Source organism: Struthio camelus, chromosome W (assembly GCF_040807025.1).
Source record: "Struthio camelus isolate bStrCam1 chromosome W, bStrCam1.hap1, whole genome shotgun sequence".
NCBI classification, from domain to species: Eukaryota; Metazoa; Chordata; class Aves; order Struthioniformes; family Struthionidae; genus Struthio; species Struthio camelus.
The window spans coordinates 55,047,044-55,074,958 of NC_090981.1; the positions used below are offsets into that span (position 1 = coordinate 55,047,044).

Here is a 27,915-nt window from a genome sequence, read left to right on the forward strand (position 1 = left end):
CACATGATGGGCTGAAATATCAACTTATAGACATTTGATAATATCCATTATCAGAATTATTATAAATTTGATGCAAAAATAATTGTATAATTTAAAAAACCTCCCCAAACAAGTTTTAGTGCCAAAACCCAAGACAACGCTGTTTAAATTATTTATCGGGTTTTACAATAAAAATGTTGACAGAATAATTAATTTTAATACTTAAGCGCATACATCAATAAAAGGAAGACACCTTTTTTCTCTTCTCCAATACTGAAACTCTTTTATTCTGCTAACTATCCATTTAATTCACTGGGAATCACACAACAGAAGGAAGCTATAAATGAGTATAAGTAAATTATTTTCAGGGGAGGAACATATATAGTCTAGTAGTTTATGATGACAACAGAAGATCTGCATCTTATCTCACTGAAAGTTCAACCCCAGGAGACTGAAATGTTTGCTAGCAGATTCTAAATCATCCAGACACCAATGATTGTACATCTTAATTGCAGAGATTAGCTGACCAGAAGTTTCCACTACTATTAATGAGCTAAACTGCAGAATATTGATCATACATTTTGTGCCTTAGCACACAGATCATTTCACAAATCACAAGTCTGGAAACATTTCCAGAAGGTGAAGAAAGGTTGCCAAATCCAAACTAATCCCTTTCAAGAGCAATGTATTTAACATGTAAAGCTTCATTAGCAAATACTTGAATGATAATATACATTTTTCAGCTAATTGTATCTCCATAAAAGGAAAAAATTCTGGAAAACAATCTTTTGAGGAATAATTTGCAGACAGAAAGAGGGGAAAAATCGGTTAAAAAGTCAATGAGGAATTAGTGGGTAACAACGTGAAGGCAGATTGATTTTGAAGGGATAATGTGCAACTGTAAAACATTCTTGTAACTAATGTACTTCAGAGAAAACCATTAGATCCATCTCCCATATGAAGTTTTATGTAGCTGGATTTATGATACATAAACAGTTCTGCCGTTCTCAGAAGGACCATGTATGGGTTTCTTCTGTATAGAGCTTCTTCATAGCCTCAAAGAGTTGTATAACAACTTTAACAGACATTCACAGCTCAAGCCTAAAACAATTCTCCATAAGTAACTGTCTAGGTCACATATATAAATTGATTAGAGATTTCATCATCCCAGAAAGCTGTATGTCTGTTCCAATCTCAGGCTTATTAACCGGTGCTTTTTGAGCCCGCTATTTTATGGCTGAAATTTCCCTTTTAAGTAGCTGGCAATTTTTGACGCGAAGGCTCCAAATGATAAAGAATTTACTGCATTCCTTCCTGAACAATCACTTCCACAGTCATATAATCTCAACACTGACAATACATACTTTTCATCTCCTATTGAAACCTTGCTTACTTTAGCTTCCCATCATTGGACCTGCGTATGTCATTGCCTAAAAATTTAAAGAAATTTCAATCATCAGACATTTTGTCTCTGTATCAGTATTTCTTTACCATTGCTAAGTCTCTTAACATTCTCTTCAATAAACTGAAGCACATTCAGCTCCTTTAGTCTCTATTAGGAGAAGTTTTAAGATTCTTCTCTGAAATTTTTACTGTCTTCCAATATCCTTTTCAGTTGCTGCCTCTGGAACTAGACACAGAATTTAGCTGTCGTCTCAGCAGTCATTGCTGAACAGAATGTTACCATCATATCCCTTAACAATATTGTCATTAAAAGTCAATCCTCTGTGTGTCTATACATTTTCAAAATATGTGTATCTGTTTTTCTGTAGCTTCATACTAAAAGCTCATACACAATGAATCCTAAATAACTACCAGGAAACGAGTCAAATTTTGAAAATATTCTTCTCTCCATGTATGACCTTGCATGTTGCTGTCTTCACCCAGGTTACCAACTAATCTGCTTTCTTTATCTAGGACTAATATTTACTGCTAGCGATTTACTAGAAATAGCTTTGTACTTTCTCTGAAAAAATACGCTTTAATTAAAAAAAGTATACAAATATAAAATTTTGAGACAATAATCAAATTTTATGAAACTGCATTAGAACCATGTTCTTTTGATTACTTCAGATTATCAGTTTAAAGGTTTTTTTTTTTAATCAGCCCACGCAGCCGATACATGCCAAAAGTTCATGTATTTATTTACAAGATCAATCCTTTAAGTCCAAAACAAAACGCACTGAAATTAATACAAAAAACACTGAGAAATTCCAATAGATTCTGGATTGCTTCTTACTGCTTGCAACTTCCTAAGGACTATCACATATCAACTTGTAAAAGTCAGGTTAAATAAGTGAGTTTTCTCTCTCACAAATAAATGACAGTTTTCTCCCACAAAAACTCATACAGAATTTCCACGATGTTCTATCCTACTTGTGAAACAGAATTTTTCTGTCTGAAACAGAACTGTCTGAACGGAAAGCATTTCCAGACCAACCATTGAAAACCACCTCGTGTAGATATTTCACATGCTAAGCAACTAAGTAACATACCAGTGGGATTTTCTCTAAAACATATCAAAACGTGAAGGCCCAGATAAAGAAAACAAATTTAAATTTTATTTTACAATGAAATTAAATGTAATTCCAACTATCACAAAAAATATTTTCCCCCAAATTCAAGCTATAGAATATTAAGTATCACTAGACATTACCGCATAACTTTTATGCGGAACCAGACTTGAACATTAATGGTGCCAATTTAATTACACGCTTCTATTTTTTTAGATAGAATACATGCTTTATCTCTGCAAGCAGAAGTGCCAACATAAATTCTTGTCTGCCCCACTTTAATTTCTCACTATCAAATAAAAACATTGGTTCATTAAGACTGTTAAGTCTATATTCCCATTATTACTAGAATAATCACAGAATTCTGGTCATTAAAATAAGATGTATATCTCATGAGAAAATATTCTTATAAATTGAGTTATAGGTTAAAATTAATCAGAGAATATTTAAGAGGAAAGGATTTCATCTTCATATAATAAAAGACGTAAGCGAATCTTTATGGGAGAAGACAGGAAAGGAAATTGCCAGAACGAAAGCTACTTGTATAACAAAGCCATTACAACGGAAGAGCTTGCTCAACAATCTGCAGATGACCGTCAGGAACATGGGAAATTTTCTATCAGTTTTAAAACTGTGCAACTTTTCCCTCCCCTTCCCTATCTGATATCAAGCTGAGCTGATGGAAAAGATAACTCTTCCAGCCTCCTGTCGTTTCTATCCTGCCAGAAGTTATTTAGCCATCAGAGCTGCTAACAAGGCTGCTCAAAAGTATTCTCTAACCTCTTTCAGTGAAAATGAGCCAAAGTCAGGAAAGATGTAATAATTAAACAGCTTTTCAATTAATCTGTCTCATTTTGACCGAAAGGGGTTAGAGAACAATTCCCCCAAGGAAAGTTTATGCATATAACCTGAGTTGCGCTCAGTACAGGTGAGAGATGAAACACTAAGTGTTCTGGGACAAGAGAAGCAAGCATGTGCATGTAACTATTGCCTTCTCAAGCCACCCTAAGAAGCCTAAGACATTTCAATGGACTAACAAAAGACAAAGTGCTTTGAAAAGGCTGCTCCTTCTTGCTGTGCTTGTTGCACAGTTTCAAAAGGGGTAAATTCTTCAAGCAGCACTGAAATAGTGTGAATATTTAACTTTTGTGTTTGCCAGATAAACCAACCAATTTTCAGCTGAAAAAAAAAAAAATCAGGTTTCTTGCCATAATAGAAAGCAACTTTATTTTAGTACAAATAAAAAATATTTTAATTGATTTCTTTCATGTTCTAAATTATTTCTGAAAATTTACCTAAACTCAAATAATCTCTTGAAATAAAAAAGTACATCTCAAAAATCATGAAGCAAAAATATTCAGATTTCAGAACAGAATTTCATATCTGCATATCGGTTTGTCTATACACACCTATATACATGTGTGCGTGTGTGTGCGCGCGCGCGTGTGTGTGAGTGTATACAAACTTATAAACATGTTGGCAAGAATTTCCTTGTTTCCTGAGATGCAACTCCAGGCCATACCACACCACTGGCAAATTCAGTTACCTCAATATTTTCGCACTCTCTTCCCTATAAAGAAGTATGACCCAACTAAATATAATTCAAGGTGACCTTTTTGGGGAGTAATAACTTTGGATCCCACAGCAGGTCCTAGGCTCTATACCATGCAGCTCATTTTCAGAAGTAAATCCAGAAATTGCAGGAAAGCACAAGCCTAAGACTTGACAATTCCACCAAGGTTTGTAAATGATCCCCCATTCAAAGCTTCTAAATGATCCCTTAGAGGAAGGCAACACGTTAGGGGTTAAGTTTCATGTATGCTTTGCCAACTGGTCTTCAAATTCGTGAAGATAAATGTAGTATTTAAGCTTAATTTCTAACACATGAAGTTTATACAAACATCTTGGTATTGGCATTGCTATCTTACTTGTCTCAGCAGTTCTCAAAACTGTAGCCAGTATTAACTGTATTAATTAGGCATAAAATTTTTATTTAACACACTGATGCAAAGGTATTCAGACTAATGATATTCATCCAAAAGCTTTCTTCACTGTTGTGTTTTGTTTGTTTGCTTGCTTTTTAGCAAGAAAAGGTTAGAACATGCAAATTAAATTTAAATTGTTACATTTCTTCGAATCCATTATCCACAAAACTCTGCATAAAAGCAAGATAATGTAACTCTGCTTACACTGACCTACTTGAGTTCAGATTCTGCTCTCACTTCCATTGTCATATCCATAGCAATACTGATACTTACAACACTCAAGAACAGTGGGTTTATAGCTTCAGTTCTCCAGTGGTTAATTAGGAGGCTATGTGAGGAGCAGGAGACCACTGAAGGAGCTGTTAGCTATTGGAGGCTTTAATACAGTTCATCAGGACTTGTATACTCAAAATGTGATCCTCTTAGTCAGGCTGAGAGGCTACCTATCCAGAGCGAGCAGAGAGAACGTAAGCTGAGGCCTAGGTTTTATAAGTTCACGAGAAAAGCCATGTACTTCCAGCTACAGAGTCAGTGGAGCTGTCCCTCAAAGTGCATGGCCAAAGCCGGCTGGAGATACCTCACATCTGACTCTCTTGTGACAATCTACTGTTTTGAAAAACTTTAAGGAGCAAGTATGTGAACTGCAATAGGTGACTTGGCTCCAAAACTTATGGGGCTCAGACTTCATCAAATGAACACACACAGAATTGTCTAGGCTCAAGGGAGCTTGTTAGTTCAGAGAATTATAATGGCATTGTGGGAGGAAGACCAATTGATTGCTCTGCAGGGAGGAGACTGACTGCTGGCCATCTTCAGTAGCACTATTCCAGACCTTGCTCAAATCCCTTTTCCCTCAAGCTATCGAGTCTTTATGCAGTTCTGGACCTAACAAAAGGAGCTCACATCAGAAAGCAATGGTCATGAAGGAAAAGTCGCATACTGATAGCTACCACCTACACAGAAAAGGAAACAAGGCAGCTGGTGGGAGGGAGATGAGGCAACAGGTATTCTAGATGCAAACTTGGGTATTAGGATGGAATTGGTTAATATAAAAAAAGGTAGAAGGTAGTTGGGATGAAAGTGACCATGAAAGAGCGCTGTTCACTAAACTGCATCAAATTTCAAAAGCACCCACAAAGGCTAAATCTCTAAAGTAGTGTTTAGGACATAGAAGATGTCCTAAGGTTTTTTTTTTAAAAAAAAAAAAAAAAAAAAACCACACACACCTCTTCTAAATGGCAATGCTTGTCAGCATTAGATTGAAGTTATGCAAACCACAGTATACATCACTTATCCATTACAAACTATATTTTGCATGCTTGAAGCTACAAATCATGTTTGCAAATTAAATCAAGCTTATTGTCAATTGTTCAACTAAAAAAGGCAGTCAAGCTACCACTGTTAAACACTTAATATTTTTTAACCTGAAAATAAGAATTTTAACTTTAAGTTTAATTCAGGATACAACTCAATCCTTAGACTTTTGTCAAATATGTTTCATATTTGAAACTACTCTCTCCACAGGACAAGATGCTAAAGTGTTTTTTATTTACTATTGGTCAGTAAATGTTCTCATAGTATGTTAATGAAAAAGTAAAGGACAGGTTTCTGCCCTAGAAACTTGCAAAGTGAATTATGAGCAATGACCATAGAAATGATCAAAAAGGAAAACTAAGTACATTCTTAAGGTGAAAATCGTTATTTTCAGGTTAAAAAATATTAACCGTTTAACAGTATTTCTGAAAATATGAAGCTACTTCACTGAAATGAATTCATCTACTTAACTGGAGATAGATTTACCCTAAAGCAAAATTTATCCCCAAGTACCTTATTAAGGAGGTCACTTGAGGATGGCAGTCAATATTCTCTAAGATACACTTTAAAGACTATGAACATTAACTTAACTTACTAAAGGGTAGGGGAGGTAAGACCTGTGAGAGGAATTTTCTACAGTAAACCAGCTGTTAAGCAACCACAGCCCTGGCTGCAACAACAAATCACAAAGTTCAGGACTGCTAAATTTCAAGTTTGGCTGCGTTTCTACTTCTAAAAGGAAAAAAATATATGAGACTAGAGACACAGAACACCTGTTGCTGGAGTATTTAATATCACTGAGCTCTCTTGCTTATTCATACAGAAATACCCATCACATGTGTGATAAGAAAACATCCAAATAACAAAAACAGTATTATCCGTTTCCTCTTCCTCCTTTGTTTTAACATAAAAGTTAACTGATATTTTGGAATGATATAAACAAGGAGGTAGTTACGTCTTAAAACGCAGAGGCTTTTTAAAGCCATTCTGCTCAGACGTATTTCCAGAGAAGGGAAAATAATTTTTAAAGTTTCTCTCATTTTCAAAGTTTTCCTTCATTTAGGCAATGCATTAATGTTGGCATTTCTGTTAATATAAACTTTAATTCAGTTCTGTAGACTTGCTCAACATAACACTGATAAAAAATTAAGTGACAAATCCTTGCCTTAAGTCTGCTTTCTAAATAGGCACGAATAAGGTGGTAAAGTCGTCAGGAATAAGACCAAGACGTTATTTATCACGCATTGTATCTGAGCCTTGTCTGGAATGGCAATGAGTACGTGCAATTAAAAGGGCCTTAGGGGTACTCAGAATCTTTCAAGATCAGCTGCGGGGCTCTTAAAAGTTCTAGGTAACATACAGCCAGACATGAGAAGATCTGGTGGTCTGCGTGACTGTCTGCAGAACAAGACATATTAAATCAAATTAACACCAATATTAAAAAGAGCTTTGCCTGTACGCTTTAAATACACTGAAAAATTGGTATGACTTAACAACAGCCAAACTAATGGAAACTGAAATGATGATTTGCACAAGATAAACTTTTAAAGACAGAATAACTACACTTTCATAAACAACACAGATGGCTTTCTACATATTACCATGTACCTTTTGGTACATTTTTATTCTAAGCACTTTAAATGCTGAAAAGACAATAAAGAGTTACTTATTACACAGTTCTGAGATTGTATGTTCAGGATTTTTCCCAGTTAAGCATGCACTGAAATAAAGAACTCCTTAGCTAAGCAGTTAATTTCTAGGTTATTTTCTTAGTATTATTCAGTTATACACTTAAGGATAATTACTATATTACTTACAGGACTGACAACTTCCTTATTTTCTTCTACTACTAACAAGCTAACAAACTCTGGACAATCTGCACAAGCACGACAGAAATATTATTCATCTCTAGCTCAAGGATAAAGAAAAATATTTGAATAAAAAAAGGTAAGTTTTAAAAAGAGTTATTACCCACCCCACCCCCCCAAAAAAGAAAAAATGAAACAGTAGAGTTTAGTAAGTTTTAGAGAACCATGATCTGGAATACATTCAAGGAAATCAGTTACAGTGAAACGAGCCACCGAGTTACGTACAGTCACTAACAACCACATAAGCGTATCTGAACTAAAGTAAGTTAACTAAAGAAGACTTCAGACTTAATTCTCTAACTCCCAGGGCTGGGGTTTGGCTCATTCCAGTGTGTAAGCTGACCAGTTTCTGTTCATCTGATAAAAGAGTTGAAAGGAACCCTGCCTTTTTCTTATATAGTCTCGCTCTCAGTTCAAACACTGTGTCCCTGAACAGTCATACAAAACACTCTGGGACTCCCTGGTGGTAACCCCTATATATGCAGTCTGAAGTTGTAATGAATTTACAAATAGCCCAAATTAAAAGACATTACAGTCAAAATCTATTCATAAGATTTAACTTAAAAAAAAAAAAAACTAAAACAAATTTGAATTGCATGAATATATTCTATGAAAAAGACCATGTTTCAAAACATTTATTTTATAATAACAATCCTAAGTAAGAGCCTTCATTTGGATTACTTTTTAGTTAAGCTACTACTACAGCCTTAATCACCTGAAAGAAAAAACTGTCAAGTGTGTAGAATGTCTTTTCTCAGGTAGGAATCTGAGTTATAACAGCTTAACACTAAAATGCTTTTTCAATTTTTCTTTTTAAATATTTATTTATCCTTCTCTTTTGGTTTTACAAGTTACTTGCAAAGTTTGCTTTTTAACTTGTTTCTGCATCATGAAAACTCCTGGTTTCAACACACCAACCAGATGAAGCCCTTTTTCCTTCCTTTATTTTCAAGCTAGCTGTATGCAAGCGATAACCATTCAATTAAAGAGACAGGCAATGCAAATACTACAGTACAAAACATACTCCACAACATCACAAATAGCTCTAACTTGCAATTTCTGAATGATTCTTTACGCGTCAGTTAGTATAAATATTAGAAACAAGACCAGAATATAAGGATGAGGGGTTAACCACACATCAACGCCTTGTGGGTGCTCCTCTTTGTCTGAGAGTGAAGTAAGTGAAGAGGACGTTGCTATTCAGCATAGCCAGGTCCTCAAGTAATATGGCCCCCACGCCTGAATTGCGACAGCAACTTCCAAGCTTCTTATCCAAGCTTGGATAAGCTGAAAACCTCTGTACCTTCCTTGCAAGCATCTCTGAAACTGAGCATTGGCTCAGGCCACCAGCTCTGGAGCACACAGAAGCTTCCCACACAGAAATACTAATCAAGCCAAAGGAGAAATTTCAGCTCAAGAACTACTACTGGATTTGGCAGCCTTGCTTTAATATTCCATGAGATGTTCAACACAGACTCACGCCAACAAGACCAGAAGACGGTTCAACCTTTCTTCTTGCCTACTCCTGGCAACAGTGGTTTCACTGCCCTATATCAGTACAGTCAGAATCAACCCTCTATCGGAGCCCATTTTGGTGTTGAATGTTAGGTTCCCTCCTCCACACATCAGTTGTGGCAGTTTCTTTTCCAATGCGAGAATTAATCTCAGCATCTAGAGATGCAGATGGCACCACATTCTCCACTGCAACTTCCGTAACAGTCACTGCAATTCAAGTCATTCTACCTTACATCAATGCTTAGCACAAATTTTAGATCAGAACTAACATAAATCTATTGCAAAGTTTCCAGAGCTCATCTTCGCTGCATATGAGAGAAACAGTCAGAAACTGTCAGGATAAAAAAGGCTTTAAGATGAGCAGGTGTTTGATTCTGCAACACTGAAAAGCTTTTCATTTGTGCTTCTACGGATATACATCTTCTTGACAGGTAAAAAAAGCACAAAGAAGAATACGTCGAGGAGAGTGAGTGCCAAATCACATTCTTGTAGAAAGATATATTAGGCTTTGTCTCAACATTTTGCTTGAGAGAAAACCTTGCCAACGGTTAATCTACAAGCATGGAAACCACACCAACTCTAGATATAAACACACTGCAAAAGCATTATGATAACTTGATAAGAATCCACAGATTGCGTTTCCAACAGCAGTATAACATGATATTCTGCTGCCATTTCTAATTGTAACTGAAGAACATCATTAAAAGATAAGAAATGTTCAGCTGAATCCGACCACAGATTCATCTAGCCTCTCTGAAATTAGTGTAATAAATTTTAGAGAAGCTATTTTTCCTTTTTCAAAAATCACTAGACAGGGCCCACCACTTACTAAGAGTCACTCTTCCACTTGTACGTTTTTCAGCGTTACAAAAGCAATGGCGAAACCCACCACCAAAAAGAAGTCAGAAATTCTCCCAATACTCATACTGATAACCATTGCCATTTAGTAATGAATGTGCATTTCGAGAGGTGTGCTATTCACTAAGAAACCTTCACGCCACGCAATTCATGAAAACGCTTGTATTTATCTCTTCAAATTAATATACTTTATATACTATATACAGTTTTACATTAGTACATATATATTATAAATAGTAATTATATAGTTTTTCAAGCTCATAAGACACTGGCAGAACGAGTCCCTCCACAGACTACTTACTTCTTTAAAATATAGCTCCAGTCTTAAACTAATTACTGACTAAATCCTTGAGACTTAATTGCTTATGGCAATTGCTTATGGCATTGTTAAAAAGAATTCCTCCAGAGATGGAATACTATCCTTAACATTCAAGTCCTGTGCTGCAAATTAAGCAGTCCAAATTGTTACTTTTCACATGACATGCCCTAATCCTGGAAAAACCTGTCACCAGCAGGAAACAAAACGAAATGGGTTTAAAATATTTTTCCTTTAATGTCAGCCATTTAGTGTCGCTGAAAATGCAATTACACATCCATTTATAGCTGTGTTTATCTGGATTTTACTTACTTGACCAGACCATTTCAATTCACAGCAATTTAAGCATCGGAGACGAACCGAATCCATATTTGGTTACTTAGACATTTGTTTACATGGGACAAAATTAGACAATCTTGAAAATTTATAATAAATTATTTTTCCACTATCTACAAACTACTCAAGTTTGTAAGGAAGTAGGAGAATAGTCTTTCTTTACATTTAAATGCGCGACAAACATTTTAAAACAAGTATTCTAACACTTTATAAATATTTCTATTAAGGAAGCAAAACTTTTGTGGCTACAAGCTGAGAAAAAGATGCAGTTGGCTTTGTTTTCATGTGCTTTTAAGATTAAAATACTCCATAAAGCACAAGGTAGTATTTAAGTTTTGTTCTTCTGACACAGCCTTATCAGCAGCTATGAACTTTCCTATTAACATTATATGTTTATGTTTGTGTACAAATCTATCTGGGTGTTAGATTGGCAAGACAGTCACTTTGGAAAAAATGTCATTTAAAGCAATTACTAAATTAGAGTTTTCTGTTTACTACTGAAGAGACTACAGATAAAGGAAGGGGCAATTCACTCTTCCAACTCCGCACTGTCAGTCTGGAGCGAAGGGGATGGTGTATTTGAATTATCAGTCCAAAACTCATTCTTAATCTTGCTACTGGCAGCTGCAGTAAGGTTAGTAACTAATGAAATTGCCACAATGACATTTTGCGATTTGATTCTTACCACAAAGATCAAGACTGAAGCCACAAACTCATTTCCAACAGTTTCTTTGACACTTGTCAAATAATATCAACTAATATTAATCACAATAACTTAAAACTTGCAACTTCCCATTGAAATAAATACTCTGTCTTGCCAGGGAATTCGTTTATGTTCTAGTCTCTATGTGAAAATCATTCTAATCTGAAGATACATCTGGAGATAAAGTTTAAATGAGGTGTTAAGTTTTGTGCAAGAACTTTTGTAATTCAACATATTTAACGAACTCTTTCTCATGAAATACCACCTTCAAAAGCAAGTTTAAATTACAAAATTAAAAGAATGTAGACAAAACACATTAATTATTTAGAAGCTAAACAAGTAAAACTTTGGTTTCCAGATCTCATCTAACATTGTCTTGAGCACTCAATCACATTTAAAAGGATGATTTTTAAAACAAGTTTGGGCACAATATTAAAACGCAAAAGCCAAACAAGCCTCTTAAAAAGCCCTGAGAAAGACAGGCCTCGATACTCACCCATCATTGGAACACGTCAAAAATTCTTCCTTTATTTTAGGATGCCAACAGCCTGAATTGAGCATTGCTGTATGACCCTAAGAAAATAAACACAGACATACTAATCAAACTCTACTAAGAAAAGAAAAGTTTAAAGTACCTATTTTTAGGATCATATTTTATAAACCATATTGTTATTAGCTATCAAGATATGCCTCTTGCATGAGTAAATAGAGATCTTCAATTAACAGCCCTTGAAATACATAAGTGAATATAATCAAGTAAGTTCAGGAACAGCAGATGTAAAGAAAATACTCAATGTAAAGATATACTTTAAAATAAAGCTAAATCAAATCTGTCTGAAATACTGAGCATGTTATAAAAATATATACAACACCACTTCACAAGATGAGAAAGGCTTCTCTTATTCAGCGCTTCTCCTTTGAGAATCTTAAAAGGTTTTGTAAACATTACTCCAAATCCATAAAATGGAACCATGAGTAAAAGCTGAGGGCAGAATCAAAACCTTCTCACCACAGGAATGGCTGACTGAAATCAAAATGATTTAACAGATTTTATATATCTTAATTCATTTCATCCTTGTTTATTTTCATTTTGGAATTACAGAAACCCACACATTCTTCTTTCATTTTTACTTTTTCTTTCAGAAAATGGAATGGCATCATACTGCCACACAGGGAACCGCCACTTTTCTCTAAGGAGAACCATAATTCAGAGAATGGATGAAACAATGCATGTCAGCATGGTGCCGTCAGAGCTATTCTGAGCTACACAAAAATCCTTTATCAACGATGTTACAGCACACGCCTTCAATGCCAAACTAAACTACATTAGCCTTCTTAGTGCAAACCGAGGAAAGGGAATTCTAGAGCCAAGATGGATTTAACTTAAGGTGAGTTTTTCATCAAAGATATTCAGTTGTAAATTAAGTAGTCAGCCCTATTCCTTTAGGATGGAAAAATCAGAAGGTAGAGATTTTATCCAAATGTAAGAGACTGCTATTATGACGACTCAGAAGATAAAATGCCTTTGTCCAGTCGACTTTACATCTTTGAAGCACAAGCACATGCTCATCAACTACATTCAAAGAGAAATTTGGAAACTCTACCTGCAACACCTGAATTACTTCATTTTGCTTCAAGCACAAATACAGAGGGACAAATACTGAAAAGTTAATGAGGCAATATAAAAAAAAAAATTACTATTTTGACTGTAGGACCACAACACACTGAAATTCCAAAAGCTTACAAGAGAAAAAAATCTGTATTATTTTTTAAATAAACGAGAACTAAAGCAGATGTTACCATTTGATGGTTTTATACACATACATTACTAGCCAAAAGAAATAGTGATCTGACAAGAACTTTTGCTTAAGGCAGAATAGTATTTAGACTAGTTATTTGGCAATACACTTTACAAGCAATACATAAATCAACTTTATCATCCATTTGAGCAACAGATTTTATCACTACTTTTTGGGCTATTAAGCTATTTATAAAACTGACCTGATCAAAATCATATATGTAAACACAATCCTTCTCTCATAGTTTCTGGAAATAAGATGAAAAAGTGACCAAAACCTAACCAACAGCTGTACAATTTTTTCAAAATTATGGGTCGAATTATGATTTCTCCATTTGCATTTTTAACCACTAATAAAAACACGCACATTGTTGCTTATTAGTCTTGTACTCTCATGGCATGAAAGTAACCTCCCATCCTTGCCTCAATAGCAGCAAATGGGACCAGCAAGGAATGGACAACTCCTAAAGGTGAGGGTAAAATAAAGCAAGAGACTAGATCAGATCAATAGTTTCTAATTTTTGTTTTGGTTGGTTGGACAGGGGTAAGGGGACAGCTGGAAGTTTTCACTATATACACCTTTGAAGAGATGAATTTTGTCAAAGAATCATAGAAAAGTTAGTTGGAAAAGATCTCTGGAAGTCACCCAGTCCAACCTCCTGCTCAAAGCAAGATGATAGCCAACACTAGATCAGGTCAGCCACAGCTTTGTCTAGCTGAGTCTTGAAAACCTCCTACACCTTCCCTGGGTAATCCGCTCCTGTGCTGCACTATCTTCCTACTTTAAAAAATTCTACTAACGTCCAGTCTGAGGCTTTGAAGTCACAGCTTGTGGCTGTTACCTCTGCTTCTACTATCTGCCACTATGAAGAAGTGTTTCACTCCATCACCTTTTCAACTCTTCTGCAATAGCCATTGGCTATTATTAGATCTTCACATACCTCTTCACCAGATTAAAAGAGCACAAATTAGTCAACTTCTCTTCTCAACGCACAGGCTCCAGACACCTGAATACCTCGGAAGGCCTTTCCTGGACCCCTTCCAGTTTCTCCACATCCAACCGGAAACAGAGGGCCTCAAACTAGACCCTGTATTCCAGACACGACACAAACAGCACTGAGTAAAGGGAGACAGTAACTGCCTTTGATCTGCTGACCATGTGCCTCCTAACGTGGCCTAGCTTACACTTTGTTTCATATGCAATGAAAGCACAGTTAGCTCACATTCAAACTGGCATCCATCCTAACCTGAGGTCCTTTCCGAGCCAATCAGTTCCCAGCACGTATCAATACACAGGGTGATTCCATCAGAGGGGCAGGGCTTTGCACTCTTCCTTACTGAACTTTTAGAGTAAAACTACACTATATGGTTTGTGTTCTTGGATTCAGTTCATTTCTTGCTTTACCTTGGTGTTTGTCATATCCACGATGTACTGGTCTCCTTTTATGCATTCCATTACTGGGAAACCATCTCTGTCAAGAACTTTCGCCTGCGAGTTACCAGAGACGACAAGAATAACATCTCCTGTGCTGCTATACTGTAAAGATTTGATTTGGTGACTGGAGAGAGAAGAAAAGAAAAAAAAAAAGAAAAGAAAAGAAAAGAGAGAGAATATGTTTCAGTTAAATTCCATTTCTGTAAGCCAACACTAAAACAAATGTATTGACAGTTAGAAAATGTACAGTAGAAATAGATGCACACACATTCTTATACCATAAATAAGAAAAATAAAAACCTGGTATTAATGGATTGAAACTTTTTATTAGTGTGTGTCTTGCACTACTTTCTTCAACCAGAGCCTATCAAGCAATAATATATACAAAGTTGGCACCTAAAATTTCTGGTAAACGTATTCGAGAACGCTCTTGTAATTCCAAGTGAAGAATGCGTCACAGTTTCAGCTCCTCAGCATTGAAAATTCTTCTTCGTCTCCTCAAAAGCAACCTCTGTATTTATAGTAATCTATAAATTGCTGTAAAAAGATGTTGCAGTGCTAAATAAAACTCAATTTTACAATAGAAAATTAGTCATCTGTCAGCGTTCTTCCATTTTTTTCTAGGTTCAGGGCTACAGTTTCACCAAACACATAGATAAAGTAAACGTATCATCAATTCTGAAAACAGGACAGTAGATAACAATTTGCCCAGTCTTTGTATGTGTTAGATGATTGCTCATTTGCAGTAAGGGTTTACTTATGTACACAATATATGTACATTAGAAGACCCTCAGAGCAAATGAACTCTAAATGAAGAAGAGTGTGTGCTATAGATTCAGCTCTTCAGGACTGAAAATTCTTTTTCTTTTCAAAAGCAGCTTCTGTATTTATAGTAGCTTCAAAAACATTTGTAGCCTTTCTCAACTTGTTACTATCTGCCTATTGAATAAAGGTTCTCTCAATTTGGTGATCCAAGTCACGAATGAAAATATTAGTGATTAGCACTGAAAACAGGACAGTTCTGTGTCTCTTTAGTCACACAATGAATTACTAGTAAGTATTATTGTCCAAATACAGCTTTCCAATCTGCAGTACTTACTATCTTATACAAAGTGCATTTTCCCCTCCTGCCAATATGAGAGGCATGTAAGATAGTATCAAGAGCCTTAGAGAAGATAAACTATAGCAAATTCTTATTTCTTTTTTCACATCCACAAGACCTATCATGAGATCAGGTTGGATGAGAAGTTTGTTCTTAATAAATCCAAAAGATTAGACATTACAGGAAAAAAAAATTGTAAGGTCACCTGTTCAATTAAACAGAGAGTTTGTCATGCTTGGAAGAACCACGTCATTCATACCAAACCATCTGGATACAACGAAGGCAGAAGGTTTCACAAGGAAGTTGAAATAGAACAGTAAACAAATTCACCTTGCAATGGAAAGCTGTATCAGACGCTTAATTACAAAACCATGATTTCAACCTCATAACAGAACAAGGATCAACGGACCACTATCAGTATACGACAGTTCTTGCAAATCTTATCATTAAACTTTTAATTGAAAATACTTTTGAAAATACTATACTACAATATGGGAACCATACGATTCTATTCGTGTTCATGAAAATTTCAGCACAAGTACTGACTTCTCAATTCAGAAGGAGGATCAAGAAAAAGACCTCAACAATAACAGAAGGATCACAAATACAAATACAAACTAATTCAATTGTCTGTATTAACATATGAATGTCAAAAATAAATATTTGTGCTAACTGTTGACTTTCTCAAGAAGTAGAAAAGTCAAAGACTTCCATGTCAAAAGCAAAATTCTTCAGATGTACAAAATCTAAGTATCTTTTTGATAAAATCTGGAAACATTACTACATAGTGCTAGCTACCGTCTGTGATTCACTATCACAATAATAACAGCAAAGCAAATAAAGAGTATTAAATAGCAACTTATGAGAAAATCATGCTACGTTATTTTTACTGCTGAAATCAATGCAAAAGCAAGCAACATAGGCCTTAAGAAATAACCGTTCAAATTACTTAAGTTTCTGGCATTAGCTTTACATTTTATCAACTACAGATTAGCTTTAAATATCAAAAAAAAAGATCATTTCTTCTTAAGGTTCATAACATGTAAAGTGCCAATCCTGTGCAATCCCAGATAAAATGTAAAGAACATAACAATATTGTTTGATTCCTAAAACAAGGTAAATTGTTGCCCCATAGGCCAGTGGCCTCCATGTTGTTGTATAGTATTTTCAAAAGCATTTTCAAATAAAATTTTACTGATAAGGTCAACAAAAACTATTGCATACTAACTGCAGTCAATCGATCAAGAAAGCTTGGGACAGAAATCATGGAGTAATACCAAGACGACAAAAAGGATTAACTAAAAATGGGGAGATGGATGATGAATCAGAGATCTGTTTCTAGTCTTAATGAGAGCTTCAACATCTCTCAACATTGTTTTACATACACGGCTCATTGTAAATGCTGTATCTGAAGCGGGTTTCCCTTTGCCCTTCTACCTGGCTACACCCTACCACGAGAATGGCAGAGAACGCAAGGCAGCGTATACACTCCATACCTACCAGAATTCATATTCTAACACGCTAATAGAACGTGAACAACAATGTTACTTCATATTAATACTTCAGCTGCACAGCTAACTCGCCCACAACTAAGGATCAGCATGCTGTGCACCTCTCAGTTAGCTTTGGATTCCCGTAGCATCAGACCTCTCCTCAATAAACTGAGCATCTCACTAAAAAATATTGTTCAAGTGCATCAAGAAATTATATTTCTGTATCAAAGGAGTACCCTTCTTTTGATGAAAAACACAATCATGAGCATTCAAATCCTAGCAACTTTAAGGAAATTAATTTTACTGACATAAAATTTTACATTAAAAAGTAACACTCGGATGATGAACAAAAACTTTTGTGTGCGGAACTTGTAACTTCATCAATTAACATTTTATGGTTTATAGGGTAGTGACTTTATGATTGACTCAGCAGTAGCTATCATCCGTTAAATCTCTCCTCAATATGTGAATTATTGCCCAGAACACATTAAACACTGTAATACATATTTTAAAAGTTCAGCATTGACCGTAGTAATGTAAACTAAGCATAAGTTTCTCATTCAAGCAAATTTTGGCACAACTGATTGCACTATGATTCAAAAGCCAAAAATTGCTTCAAGCGCCCTATTATGTAATGTGAACTGGCAGCCTAACTGGCCAAAGTATTATACACTCTAAGTCTTAGTAGAAAGGAGACTGTCAAATCTGGGAATTTCCAAAATAGATCAGAGGCAATGTCTGAAACAGCATCATCCTGCGCCTCAAGAGCAAAAATGGATACATGCACAGGAGAGAGGAAAGAAAGCCAATGGCATTAAGCTCAAAGGCAATACCCAGGAAACTAAAATAAAAGGAAACTTGCAAGACACAGGGAACAGTATCTGAATTCTAAAATAATATCTGCAGACAACTAATAAACCTAAAGAATCCATTAGATTCAACTTAAGAGCAACAAACAGATCTTGGGAATTAAAAACCTTCTGCACAGTTATATCTCCAAGTATTTTTTCTATTCCACATAATCCATACATAGCTCAAAATATTCTGAGTCATATCTGGGTAGAATAAAGTACTTATCTAGCTGTATTTCTCCCACTGTAATGCTGTCAAAAAGAAAATACCCAACATATCTCCGAAGGACAGATTCATGTTTTTTCTTTTAATTGTTGAGGTTTAATAATTAAAAACAAAAAGATATGAAAACGACACTAAAAGATTTTTGCTTGATGCATGCCTCGTGCACAAAGAAAATTAGGCCGCCATACACAATCAAATGGACTGCCCTGGACGGGGGAGAGGGGGAAATAAAAACCTTCTTTCTGAGCATAAGGGCCCAGAGAGTCTCCTAACAAAACTGTCTTCTAGACACTAAAATAAATAAATTAAAACTATAGAGTATAATGCTGTTAACACAGCACTGATCATCATCTGACCAATACTCATTTTTTCTAGTTTCACATCAGTCTGCCTGAACGCACTTCATCTTCATTTTAGATTTAGATGCAACTTTCTTCTAACAGGCTGAGTTTACAGCACTTAGCACAATGGGAACATGAATCTAAGAGTTATTCTATCAGTCAGGTGAAAAAATTGACCGGGGCAGGATGGGGGAAGATGGAGAGAAGATATTTCCACAACCTTTAGCTCAAGAAAAAAAAAAAAACACGGGTAACTGTGCAATGCAGCTTTTAAAATGACGTTCAGAACTTGGTTCCATAAGCAGGGTGTTGCTATGGCCCCAGAAGTTACTGCTTTTCAGATGTTTATTGGAGCATGACCAAGAGTGAGGTTCTGCAGAGGCAGTTCTTAAAGAAAACATTTTTGGTTCTTATTAACATTAAAGCAAAAGTCTTGGGAAACTTGCAAAAAAAAAAAGTTCACTTTAATAGCATTAATTCAAGACATTTAGGCTTAAAGCTGCCAAACCTGAAAATACAGTACTTTCTGCCAGGACCTGAAGAACAGAACTAAATACAATGGCAATATTGGGACACACATTTAATTTCTCTGCATGTAACACAAGTTTGCTTTACAGCTGTCTTTGCCATTAACACAAAGGTCTAGTTTGAAGGTATCAACTTTATCGTCTTCTTGGGGTTTTTTTGTTTTTGTTTTTTAAACATTCCAAATCCAAAGAAAAATTAACATAGTAATTTGATAATATGTTATAAAATGGGGTCTGGACAATATAGAATTTTTCTTTGGGATTTTAACCTTAAAATAAAACAAAATTTATGGTTCCAGAACTGGATTTCTGCTGAAATCTAAAACTTCCAAATCAGAACTCCTCAGAGTTCTTTGAGATTAAGGTCTGTGAACGCTCGCAGTCCCTGCAATAAATTTCATAGTGCAATAATAAAAAATATATACATAGGCACAGGTTATATAATATTTCTCACAGTGTTCACCACGTGCTTCAACGTCAGTATGACAGAAGCTTTTCTTGAGATTGGTTCTTTTTAACAGGCAGAGCTTCAGCTCTCTTTATGTTTACAAAATGATATAGAAGAGGTATTTAACTGATATATTTAAAAAAGCAAAAAGTTAGGACATGAGAATTGCAATATAAGTGAAATTGCTATACCTTTAAGTAGTTAATTTTAATATTATTTTGATTCATATTTTTATATATTTCCTTTGGATTTCAACATACTCAAACCAGGAGAACGAACGTTTCACCAAAACGTCACATGAAAAAACTCACGCCATTAAATGAAAAAATATGTCTGAAATAACAAGCACTTTAAATTCACAATATTTACCACCATTTTTTTGCCAAAAGGAACTTACAAATATATCTGCAGGCTGTTTTCCTCGAAATGGGATATTAACATATGCTGTACTTGTCATCTTTATACTAATAGCACATTTCAGTCTTATACTATTATTACTAAGCAGCATGAGAGATGCTCCAGTCCCTTAATCATCGTCTTATCACGTTGCTGGACTCGCTCCAGTAGCTCTGTACCTCTCTTATACTGGGGAGTCCAGAACTGAACACAGTACTCCTGGTGCGGCCTCAGCATGGTTGTGTAGAGGAATGGATCACTTCTCTGACCATTGGCCTTCTTGGCCACAGGGGTGCATTGGTAGCTCATGGTAAACTTCTTGTCCTCAAGGAACCCCAGGTCCTTCTCCACGGACTTGCTCTCCAGCAGGTCAGCCCCCAGCCTGCACTGGTGCATAGGGCCATTCCTCCCTAGGTGAGGGACGTTGTCCTTCCCTTTGTTTGAACTCCGTGAGGTTCCTCTCCCCCCATTTATCGATATCGTAACTACTAAACTGAAAGAACCCTAACATGAATAAATATCTTTCAAATACTCTCTGGAAAATTAGTAGTCACTTGTGAATCCCAATTTAATAAAAGCTAAAGCATCACACATTTATGCTAGAATTAATATGCACTGCAGCTTAAATTACAGCATCTCTGCTTTGAAACAAGACTGTTTAATCAGGAAATGACACAAATGCCATTTATTACATATGTTGCATAGAATAAATGAGAAATATGAGATACTTGATATATGTTACATAACGTAACATCTCATATAATGCTACGTAATCCCTAATGCAGCAGTACAGTCCAAAGAGAGGAGGAGTTTCCTAGAATGAATAGCCTCTGTTCTGAAATATAAGCTGCCATAACCTTCATGTTTACCTCCAATAATTGCTTAGAAAATTATTCTAGTCAGAGAGTTTGACTATCCTGAAAGCTGAATGTTTATTAAATTATGTTTTTAAAGTAAATGTGCCATTCTGTGGCCTAATATAACAAGTTAACGTCTGTCAAGGACATCAGAGTCACGTAATGAATCACAGCATACTTTTTATTTTCCTAATTCTTCGTAGTTTTGAACATCAGTAGGATTTTTTCATTCTCTTCCTTTTCAGGCTAGACAGCTTCAACTCTTCTGCAGGTTTTCATTATCTGGAGTCTTGGCAAATCTATAATTAGTTACTCTCACTGTAACTTTCCAACCTGTGCAAAATTCAGCTGTATCTTTTTATGAGAAAAAGATTAAAAAGTAGACATTCTAATGAGTACTTACTATAGCTACTAAGCGTTTCAATCCCTTTTAAGCATACCAAGGCATCTTACAACGTGCACCATGTTAGTTAGCCATCATAAATCATTTTTTTAGAACAATTTTGCTATTAATTTATGAGTGTGCTTATTTATCAGTTAGCTTTGCATGAGACACAGCTTTTTGAAGAAGTTGCATATTCCAGTTCTCTGGAATAAATAAATCAACCAAGTGTGGTGGATTACCAGGGAACAGCACAGAAATCACTCTCTAAACAAGTTTACAGTATTTTTTAATTCAAATATATTTATTTGCACACTCACACACAAATACGTACACAGACAGCCATAGTTTTTTTGTTTCATTGTTTTTAAGACAATACATCTGTGCTTTTTTGCCCTCTTACGTAGCTATTCAGTTGTCAACGCAGTGCAAGGGACAAGCACTTCCAGAAATAGAAAATCTCATAAAAATCTGATTCCCTGTCTCAGAAATACCGGCATATGCTACAGAAATTATGTTCCTTCTACAGGGTCTCCACAAAGAGGTCAGCTAGTTTAACTTTCTTCTCATCTTTGTTAATTTTATATAAATGGAATACAAATGGAAAGTGTATTCTATTAACAGTGATTACAATTATGAACATCAACCTGCATCCGTGTGGTGAGATGCTATTAAAAATTTACATTTGCAAATTCACCTGTAGCTAACAGGGGGAAATATAAAAGTCTTTTTGGAGAAAGCACTGAAAGACAAGAACTTTTTAGGTTCACATTTCATTTACCACAAGAAGGAAAATAGAATGTAAAAGCCTTTCAAATAAGCTATCTTAAAGTGTTTAGTGCATTCTTCTAGTAAACATAGGCATTGTCTTAGGTCAGAAAGACAGTCTTAATGCATACCATTCACAAGGCTGGAGGGACCGAAAAGCTTGCAGAGAGGCATCCATTCCAGCAAAATCCCAAAATTTAACATCATAGTCATAGCCACCGGTTACCAAACGGGCACCTGAAGGATCCAAACCCAAAGCAGAAACCTACACAGGAGGGAGGGAAAAAAAAAAAAAAAATCAACCTTTTAATTCTTTTTCTTATAGTTCTCCAGATGTCACCAAAATACTACTAAAATCATAAAAATGAATTCAGTTTGTTGATTTGGTCCTTCTGTATGTCAGCTGTGTTTTGTTTCTGAGTTTCCTTCTACAGTGTCCAAATACTTTAGAAGGGGCAGGGAGAAGTGGAAATTACATCATCTGAATACATCACTGAAGACAGTAGAGAAGCTAATTCACACTGTAATTTTACTGGGGGAGGGGGGGTGGAGAAGAAAGTTGATTTTAAAAATTCATGAATGAAAAATATTTTAAATCAAAAAGTTCAAAATGTTACTGAAAAAAATATATTTGCATATAAAAAGTTAGTTCCTTAAGGCTACACCAAGCAGTTTGAGGAAGAATGTTTAATGTCTGTTACTCTCATCTGTTACCCCCAAATCATCAAAGGCATAGGTTTATTAAAGCAGAATACTTAGAAAAGTTGTAATTTAAATCTCTATTTAAATAATTCTACTACAGCAGTGTTTAAATCATGCTATTGTAGAAATTACAGTAACAGAGTATCTCATAGACCATCCCTCCTCCCCTTTGCCTTCAAAGATCTCTTCTCTTCACATCCATGAAAATATTATCTACCTGCAATGATTTGAATTATCAATACAAAACTAGCTAGACAATTGCTAACTAATTTGTCATCAAGGAAATAGACTAACTCTCCAGATTTACGTCTTCTACACAGGAGCATTGAAAAGCAATGAAAAAAGCAATGTAAGAATAAGAAATAAAATAAGAACCTAACCTGGAAACGTTAAAACAATTGAAAGAGTTTTCATGAGAAGACAAAATTCATAAGGAATCCATGCTTATGTTTTAACCTATAGTATATAATTTAACCTCCACTAGGCACTTCAAGTTAGGCAGACCATGGGTAAATCCTAGACTCTAATGAGAGGATGGTTTTAACCTTTGGAACAAAAACCTGGATCATCGCACGTGGATGATCACCAGATTCAGAAACCCTTTCACCACAAGGTAGACACAAGAAAAATAAAGTGGCATGTTCTAGAAAATGCCTGAAAAGGGATTTGAAAAGATTAGCTGGAAAGTCCTCAAGGAAAAAAAAGTTATGCTCCACCAAGAACATTTCGACTTATTCACAATGAATAATTTATTTGCTCTAATTAAATCTTCATGTGCAAGACAGATACTAACTCACATTCTATTTAGGATCGAGGTAATTTGCCAGAGTTTTAACGTAAACTCTGAAGTAGCAAAAAGCCCATCTACCTTCAATAACTCAAAGGAACTTGGACATGAAAGAATTTTCATTTTTTAACTAAGTGTACACTCTTCTAAACAGAACAAGTCTATGCAGTTGAAATTTATTTTCAGAGTTTCTAGAATGACAGAAATTGAAGAATTTTAGCAAGTTCTGCTGATCAGCTCCAGAAAATTCAGTATAATGATAAGGAAATGCATCACAGCAAAAAAGGTCAGTGAACACCAGAGGAAGCACTGACCATGTTACACTCGACTTGTTAAATCTGTACGAGCTATAAGCTTCTGCAGCAAAGTCTCTGCAAACAGGTTATAAATAATAATAATAAAAAAACCCTATGAATTCTCTTTCAGTAGAGAAAAACCACAGTCAATTTTATTTTATTTTTTTGAAAACTGGAAAAAGTATACCATGGAAAGGGTATGTGTTGAACCAGACATGTTTCTTCTAATAATGATGATGTACGATGTGTTTTCTTGATTTTTCTTTATATGGAGACAGGTACCTGCTACATAAATGCACTTATGGTTGCATCCTGGACGCTACAGACCCCAAATGAATTCAGAATCTTTTAATATGTGCAAAAGCTTTTGTATCTAAAATGGTTCAAATTTACCATTATTCTTTTAGAAAAAAAAAAAATCTAGAGACAGACTCCCCTCCCTCCTGCCAACTGTTCCAATGTTCCAATTAACTTCTCACACAAAGGTATTATTTACTATGGAATGACTCAATGTTTCCAAACACTAGAAGAAATCAGACAGACAAAACCTGCATTTTAGCACTCTCCAGATCAAGAATAAAAAAAAGTTTTTCTGCAATCCATCTATCTGTTATAGTTAGATTCATTTGTCTATAAATTATTTGTGCAGATCCACTAGTTTGAACTAGTGAATAAGCACATTTGAATCTCTCTTTGGAAAGGCATTAGAAGTGGAAACACAAAGGCTGCTTGTCAGGTTAAACAGAGGTGTTTTTAATCTATTGACAGTTTGTCCAAACGATCCACAGTCCTGAAGAACAAGGTTCTGTTTCTCCTACTACAAATACTACCTTCATTAAAAAAAAAAAAAAAAAAACTTCTTTCAGAATTGATAGATGCCATGGCTATAGGCTAGCATTGCTGAACTTGGAAAAATCAGGCCAAATACTTTCAGGTGCCTAAATCTGTATTATAAATTTCAGATAATCATGTCTGAAAATTAGAATAATTTGCATACAAGGATGGTGCTCTGTATGGACAAAAAATACTGACAGTCACACGATTTAATGCAGACATATAAAAGTACCAACAAAAAACCCTGTCTCAAAGATATATCAGTCTACTACTGTACCTTTTTTAAGCTTTAGTACGCTGTGTTATTGAGACTCCTAAAACTTACGTAAACTGTTGAATAGTTCCCCCACAAAAAGCTGTAAAGAAAATGGAATTTAGCATCAGATATTCCCTTTTCAGCACCCAGTTGAAAAAGTAATTTCCTGAAAATATATGTTTCAATAAAAACACCAGTTAAGAATGGAACTTTTTCTGAATGTAAGAGACGGACAATTTGTTGTGCTAAAACTAAGGTTTCCTCCTCGGAAAGACTATGGGCTTCCTTTGAGTTTTCTTTTTTCAGTTTCACACAGGAGAGGTTCATTTAGATACTCCTTATTTTGTCACAAACTGATTTCTAGTCACTTTCTCCTTGAGGCTCACCCCTGCTCCTCGGGCTGGTATCTCACTATAGTTCAGACTTATATAATCCCATGATATAGGCAGCAGTTTGAAGAAAGTACTTTGAGGAAAACCAAGAAACTGCAGAAATGATGCTGACCGTTCACCAAGCAACTAATTCCTTCTTAATCTAATTGTCCTGTTTTGTTTCAGAGCCATTCACTTGCAGAAGGTGCCATCTTTCAGATAACATGTAAAAAACCCTACTCTTCTAAAGGATGCAAAGGATTATCAGATATGCTAATCCAGAGTTTCCCCCAAATCTAATTTATAGATTTACAAAAAGAATCAATATTTTTTCATTTTACTTCCCCGACTCAAACGTTTAAATATACTGCTGCTTTATACTAGCCCTAAGAATGAATTAAACTTCAGTTACCAATTAAATCACTACGACAAATTTGACTTAGGAGTGAAGCAGAATGCAATCACTTATATGTTTACACAAAAAATCCTCTTTTTTATGTCATTTAAATGCAAATTTCATTCAGGATACCTAACACGCAGAAACGCTGAGCATCTCCAGGTTAATCACGCATTCAGTTAACAGATCTCATCATCCAAGGAGTCAAAAATATGTTCCACAATTCAAAATAATTAGTGAAACAAAGCACTACTTACACTATTCACGTGATCACACAGAAAACAGAAAGCTACTTTCACCAGTGGTTCTGCAAAGAAGTCACATGCGTTATGTGCACAAATTCCACTCTACTTGTTTCTGTTTACAACGCAATACAATGCATCTTTCATGGTTTTTAAAATTAAAAAAGAATATTTTTCTATTTTCACACTACAACGGTTCCCCTTGTAGAATGCTTCTCACATATAAAATACAATTGTTGCTTCTTTCCTCTTCTTTGTCTACATCGTTATGTCCACCACAGCAAAAAAAAAAAAAAAAAAAAACACAAACCAAACCAAAACAAACAGGCTGGCTTTATCTCCTCTCCACTCTGCAAGGTACAGCACAATATTTGATCTAAGATTAATGAATAGGTATTTCTGCAAATAACTATTTCTGAAAGCTTATAAAAATATTTATGTTCTTTACTGAGTATAAACCTCTGGAAATTTCCTTAAAATATGTGCATAAATAATAATAAATAAAACTTGAATTCTTAAATATTCAGATATTAAATTCATAAATCATTTATTTTAGATATTTTAATTTGTTATAGATGTTAATAGTCTATCAACTTAATTACTGCAAAGTGATTTATTACTGAATGTTATATTATTTGAAAGAATGATTATATTAATTGCCTAAAATAAATAGAAAATGAATATACAAGTTTTCTTAAAAAGTCAGTAAAGAAAAGTTACACATTTTTTTCCATATTGTTTACAAGTTCATGAAGAATAATTTTTCTCAAAGGCTGATTTTGTTCCGTTTTTTTTTCCTCTCCCAAGGAATTCTCAGGAATGCCATCAGTAAGAACTCTATTAAATAGCTCAGAGCACTTTCAGGGGGATATAAATAACAATAACAGAAATTCTAGTAATATTTTCTCTTTCAATATGCTGACCTAAGCCTAAGCCATGGCCCAAGCTGAAGAGGACAAACAGTGGCACCATCATCTTCTACGACCAAAGAAGAACGTGGGAAAAGGATTTGGGACAGATTCAAGGATATTCATGGCTAGAAATTTGTTTTATTCTAGAAAAGGAATCTGATCAATCAGCACAAAAGTCGGCTGAATCTGTGTTGGAAGATGAGGTTACCCAGACACAAAAATATTGAGAACAAAGAAATATTGTCAAGGAAGACGAGGAAGGCTCCAAGAAATTGAGAATGGCTTATAAAAGGCACTTCGAAGAGAATGAAGGAGACCTGTATGAAAATTTAGCTACAGAAGAGGTCATTAGAAACTTCAGCAATAACATCTTTGAAAAGCATGACATAAGTAATATTAGAGAAAGGTCTTGGTTAGGAGAGAACTCTAACAATTGTAGACAACATATTTAACAGGAAGGAAGAAGAAAATGAGACTACAGTTGAGTTAAATGGAGTCAAGTGTGGGTTATTATAAGAAGGGTAATAGGGAGTCCTAAGACATACTTTACTAAGGCAACGAGAAAAGAGCTAGATTCAAATAAAAAAAATTGAGAAAAATAATTAGCTACTTGATCTTAAGTTGACAGTGAGTACCCATTAACTTATTTCATAGACTGGCTCAGATCAACTAGAAGAAAATATCAGAGATGATGGAAACGGCCTGTTATCTTGCGTTCCAAGTGCAAAAGGAAGAAGAGTCTTTGAACAAGGAAAAGAGGAGAGAGTTGGCTTACTAAAATGCAAAAGCATAATATTTAAAAATGTAAAGATAAGCAAATTAAGAGAGGAATAAAGTAGGATCTGTTCAAGATCACAAGCAGAGGACAGAATTCAGAGTTTGCCTGCCGTTTTCATTTGTCTGTTTTCAATATGCTAGGTCATCCCATTCTGAATATCATCATGAGATTTGTCTATTTTGCTTTGTTGTACTGGGCTGTCATATTTTTCTATTTAGCACTAGCTGAGAACACATTAAAAGAATCACATTTTCTAAAAACTATGTAAATAAATTCTTATGAAAGGTTAATGCTATGTTAATGAAATAACAGTACTGAACCATAATCTTA

General features: G+C 35.1%; 1 protein-coding gene across 2 annotated transcripts in view; it reads right to left on the reverse strand.

Moving 5' to 3' along the window:
- The window catches only part of LOC104147827 (WD repeat-containing protein 70), a 146,991-nt gene that overhangs the window by 80,128 nt on the left and 38,948 nt on the right, over positions 1 to 27,915 (reverse strand). For both annotated transcript variants that reach the window (XM_068924694.1, XM_068924693.1), the window contains exons 7-9: positions 22,143 to 22,276; positions 14,591 to 14,744; positions 11,884 to 11,960 (exon numbers count right to left, since the gene is read on the reverse strand). In XM_068924694.1, the coding sequence (XP_068780795.1) occupies positions 11,884 to 11,960; positions 14,591 to 14,744; positions 22,143 to 22,276 (365 nt within the window). The remainder of the gene's footprint in view (positions 1 to 11,883; positions 11,961 to 14,590; positions 14,745 to 22,142; positions 22,277 to 27,915) is intronic.